At 46.3% G+C, this 2696-nt stretch overlaps 1 protein-coding gene across 1 annotated transcript in view; it reads right to left on the bottom strand.

Moving 5' to 3' along the window:
- Positions 1-2696, bottom strand: part of CTC1 (CST telomere replication complex component 1) — a gene marked incomplete in the record, with an annotated part of 12402 nt that overhangs the window by 4041 nt on the left and 5665 nt on the right. Inside the window, 4 exon segments of the mRNA XM_021397386.1 lie at positions 709-771; positions 952-1181; positions 2351-2479; positions 2627-2696. Coding sequence (XP_021253061.1) covers positions 709-771; positions 952-1181; positions 2351-2479; positions 2627-2696 — 492 coding nt within the window.

Raw genomic sequence — 2696 nt, forward strand, 5'->3', positions numbered from 1 at the left:
TTGTAAGTTACACAAATGGATCTTCATGCATTTTAGCTAAGCTTGATATCATTATTCATGTTAGGTATACTTGGTTTTCTTTCACAGGATGCAAAAGTCACAAGACAGAACAAAATAACCACAGATTGCTCTTGTTCTGATATTTTCCTTGCATTGGGCTCCTTTCAGAAGTCTACCTCGCCACTCTGAACACCCACAAGTGATCACACTGCCAGTCAAAATAGTTTTAATAACAGAAGATGAAATCAAGTAAAAAAAGATAGGGACTAAATCACTGGAACAACTTCCAGGCAGTAGGAGGACTTAGTAATCACATTTAAAGCAAGCAGAAAACGTAATAAAAAAAATGAAACTCATAGCTAGCAACATTCTGGGAACAGAACTGAAGCTGTTTTATTGGAAAGCATGGCAAAAATTCCACAGACATAAGCACATCTGGGAAAATCTGCTAGAGCAGAGGTTCTCAAACAAGTATTCACATTACTGATAATACTGAGCAGTTGCTGCTGCTCCTGTGAGCAGCTAGGAAATAAGAGTCTTTGTATCATCTGTAATCTGGTTGTAGAAGCAGCTTCCAGCTTCAGCCTCAGTGCCCAAGTTCATTTGCCAAGCAAATCAGATTGGAAGGCACTCGTCCCTGCTGTGCTTCCATACTCCAGAACAAAGCTTTGTAGGTGGGTACAGGTCAGCACATGCTCTGCAGCTTACGGAAAGCAGTGGGCATACTGCACGCGCACTTGAAAAATGTACGTAAGTTCTTCATTAGAGCAACTACAACGTAGAAGGTTCATATGATGTGAAATCCAGATAAACAGCTTAAGTCAGTACACCAGACACAATTGTTGCTGCCATTAGTCTCCAAGCACAGAAGTTTTGTGAACCTTTGGTCTGGAAGGTGCTCAGGTAGCTTACAAAGCACATCTGCACACAGCCCGATTTCAGAATTGTCCTCACCTCTCCTCAAATGTCTCCAGAAGGCTTACCAGCCAGAGGTACAGCGGCATACCAAGATTATAGCGGAAGAGCAGCTGTAAGTAGAGATTTCTTGAGGTGACTGGTGGCTGGTAAGGAGTGCTGAGCCTTGAAAAACTCCTCAGCATGACAGTGCTGTGCAAGCAGGCACCAAGTACAATGAAAGGAGAGGATGCCAGAGGCTTCTGTAGGAGGTGGACATCGATGAGCTGAAATAAAACAGACACTGTGACTTAATAGAGGAGTACAGTTTGCCACCACTCTCCCAAACCACCACCCCACTCTAAATCCTTTTTCACTCTGCTGGATGGTCTGTAAACCCAGTAGGCCTGAAGGACCTGGCACTGCTTGAGGAGGAATCAAATAATTAGCATTTCAACTTTCGTGACCAAGTTCGTTAAGTAAAATCCCTGATTTTGTTTCAGGGACTTGCTGAAAAAGTTCCAGTGTTCCTGCAGTCTTTTGGTGACCCACGCACACTAGCAAGCCACCCCTGGGGCCTACGTATTTTTTACTGAATGCTTTAGGTTTTGGTAGCAGGGAGGCTACAGGGGTGGCCTCTGTGAGCAGAGCCCAGCAACCGCCTCAAGTCAGGTAACAGCCAGCTCCAGCTGGCTCCAAAAATGACCCGCTGCTGGCCAGAGCTGTGTCACAAGCGATGCTAGGTGTGCCTCTGGGAAGGGGAAAAAGTGCTGCACAGCAGCAACTGGGGAGAGGAGTGAGAAAATGTGAGAGAAATAGCCCTGCAGACATCCAGGTTTTTGCAGGAGGGCAGAGGGTGCTCCAGGAGCAGAGCAGAAGTTCCCTACAGCCTGAGGAGAGGCCCATGGTGGAGCAGGCAGATCTCCGTGTGCAGCCTATGGAAGATCCCACAGTGTAGCGGTGGATGTAGCCTGAAGGAGGCTGCAGCCCATGGAGGGACCCCACAGGAGCAGTGTTTCAAGAACTGCTGCCCTTAGGAAGAATTCCAAGCTACAGCAGGGTAAGAGTATGAGAAAGAAGGAACGGCAGAGACAAAAGTGTTATTCCCCATCCTCCTGTACAACTCAAGTGCGGGGAGCGGGGGGAGAGGACGCAGAAGAGCCAGGAGCAATAGAGCGAAGTTGAGTCTGGGAAGAAGAGGAGATGAAAGGAAGGTGGTTTGAGTTTTGTTTTTCTTTCTCAGTGTCTTACTCTATTTTTAACTGGCAATAAATTAAGCTTCCTCGATTTGAGTCTGTTCTGCCTGTGATGGTGAGTGATCTCCCTCTCTACTCGAGCCCTCTTTTCTCCCCTATTATTTAATTCCCCTGTCTGCCTGAAGAGGAGTAATAGAGCAGCCTGTTTGACGGTTGACCAAGATCAACCCCACTGCACCTCATAAGTCTCCCAACTTTACCTCCACACATGCTCCTGGTTGGATTCCGCGTGCAGAGTTCAGCAACTGCTGGTAAGCAAGGCACAAACAGACTTTGCTATCGAGCTCATAGAGACCAGCTTGGGCATTGAGTATTTTGGTGACAGTTCCCTACATAAAAAGCAAACAGAAAGTTATGTGAGTTTATTCTAGTGTGTAAGGAACTCATAGGCCTGAGCGAAAAGGAAATAAATTCATCATGACAATGAGATCTTGCTAGACCACGAGTGGTTAAAGGCTAATGCTACCGATCCTTACCACATATGAGATGATCTTGGACTCTTTGATTGATCCTGGCCACTCTTCAATGCTCAGCTCTGAGGAGTCA

This window comes from Numida meleagris, chromosome 1 (assembly GCF_002078875.1).
Source record: "Numida meleagris isolate 19003 breed g44 Domestic line chromosome 1, NumMel1.0, whole genome shotgun sequence".
NCBI lineage: Eukaryota > Metazoa > Chordata > Aves > Galliformes > Numididae > Numida > Numida meleagris.